This window comes from Poecilia formosa, unplaced genomic scaffold, assembly GCF_000485575.1.
Source record: "Poecilia formosa unplaced genomic scaffold, Poecilia_formosa-5.1.2 Scaffold63, whole genome shotgun sequence".
In the NCBI taxonomy this organism is placed as follows: Eukaryota; Metazoa; Chordata; class Actinopteri; order Cyprinodontiformes; family Poeciliidae; genus Poecilia; species Poecilia formosa.
Genome location: NW_006800002.1, coordinates 2574965 through 2576504, shown reverse-complemented (window position 1 = coordinate 2576504; position 1540 = coordinate 2574965). Strand labels below are relative to the sequence as shown.

At 38.9% G+C, this 1540-nt stretch overlaps 1 protein-coding gene and 1 long non-coding RNA gene across 3 annotated transcripts in view; both read right to left on the bottom strand.

Moving 5' to 3' along the window:
- LOC103139688 (extracellular calcium-sensing receptor-like) overlaps window positions 1–1540 on the bottom strand; it is an 8518-nt gene that overhangs the window by 760 nt on the left and 6218 nt on the right. The window contains exons 8-9 of the mRNA XM_016672582.1: window positions 350–571; window positions 135–258 (exon numbers count right to left, since the gene is read on the bottom strand). Coding sequence (XP_016528068.1) covers window positions 135–258; window positions 350–571 — 346 coding nt within the window. The remainder of the gene's footprint in view (window positions 1–134; window positions 259–349; window positions 572–1540) is intronic.
- On the bottom strand, window positions 1–1540 carry LOC107836502 (uncharacterized). 2 transcript variants are annotated; one of them, XR_001662413.1, is made up of 4 exons: window positions 1472–1540; window positions 1030–1325; window positions 135–258; window positions 1–58 (listed from the first exon to the last, which is right to left on the bottom strand). It is a non-coding gene; the product is annotated as an uncharacterized LOC107836502 (long non-coding RNA). The 2 variants fall into 2 exon arrangements; XR_001662412.1 differs by lacking the exons at window positions 1030–1325; window positions 1472–1540 and adding an exon at window positions 350–654.

Here is a 1540-nt window from a genome sequence, read left to right as displayed (position 1 = left end):
GCATCTTTTTCTGCATTAGGCCAGAACTCTCTGGGACATGCGATGCAATCAGCAGAATCTAAATATAAAGTCAGAAATGGTTGTAAGTATTTAAAATATGTGATTGTAAAAATGTACATGTTAAACAGGTTAACCTGTCATATTACTGATCTCTCCTTCAGGACATGGTATACAGTCGTAGCAGCAGATTGGTTTTCCTTTCTGCAACACTTTACGAGTTCCTGGAGGACAACTCTCTGAGCAAACGGAGACTGGAACCTGGAAAACAGAAAAAAATTGAAATTAGGAAAAAAGTAACCATGTGCTACACAGCTATTTTCAAACAGCAATGTTGCATTTTTGCCATTACTTCCAGGCCTCCATCCAACCAAGTTAAGTTCCTGTTGATACGAAACTCCTGGCCTTTTGGCAGCGAAGCATCATAGTACCCCACTGTTATCGGTTCAATAATCCCACTCTCACTCTTCTGCCAGTTGACAACTTCATAAAAAGCCACAGGATCTCCATTAGCATCAAATGACACATGGTAACCATTCTGGGTGAAGTTGACTTCCTTCAGTTTGGTAAAAACCTGAGGACATGCGATAAAATAATGGAAGGGGCACCAAGAACTGCACTCTGTTGAATGAAATTATTTAGTATGATATGATGTGTCAAGATGATTTTTCAAATTAAATCTTACCTGACTTAAGTCTAACATTGATCGTTTTTTACAATTAGATGTGGATGAAGTTTCCTGACACACTGCAGTGTGAATAGCATGTGCTATGGCATAAACAGCCTTGTACACCATGTTGGTAATTCTGAATTTAGACGTTTCGGTGTACGGGATCTTGAGAGTCACTAAGTCTTCAGTTCCATCACAAAGCCTCTTTTTTGTATCAAGAACTGAAAATAACAAAAAAAATTGTGCATATTTTCAAATTAGATGAGTATTCTTTGATCATTTTAACTCTGTTGTTAGTTTTAGACAAGATTCTTTAAATAAAACACAAATCAAACTGGGACTTGATCATGTTCGTTTCTCACTTTTCTTCAAGCTGCAGTTGAATGCTTCCTCCCAGAAGTCTGTGAGGACGGAGGAGGCGGCTACTTCAGAGGGAGACAGATGCAGCAGGAAGTTTCCAAATCCAGGGATGACAGATTGCTGAATAGCAACTCCAATGGCTCCTGCACAGAAACTGAATCTCATCAGCTGAAGGTCTGTTATCCAGCCCTCACTTCCAATCCACTGACGAGGAGGAGAAGGTTGTTGGTTTAGCTCCTCGAACAGGAGTTTCATATCACCAGTGGCTGTAAAAGCCACCACAACGATCGAAGTTGACCTGAAGAGAAAAAAAACGTATATAACTACTTTCAGATTTACTTGTATGAAATCAGTTTTTAATTGTCTTAAAAGTGTTTTGAAGTGGTTAATAAAAACGGTCTACATCTTAACTAAGCACATTAAGAAAATAGAAGAGGCTCAAACCTGCGGATGACATCTGCTACTATTTGAATCTTTTGTGGTTCAGTCCGATAAAAAGATTCAGTGTACTCC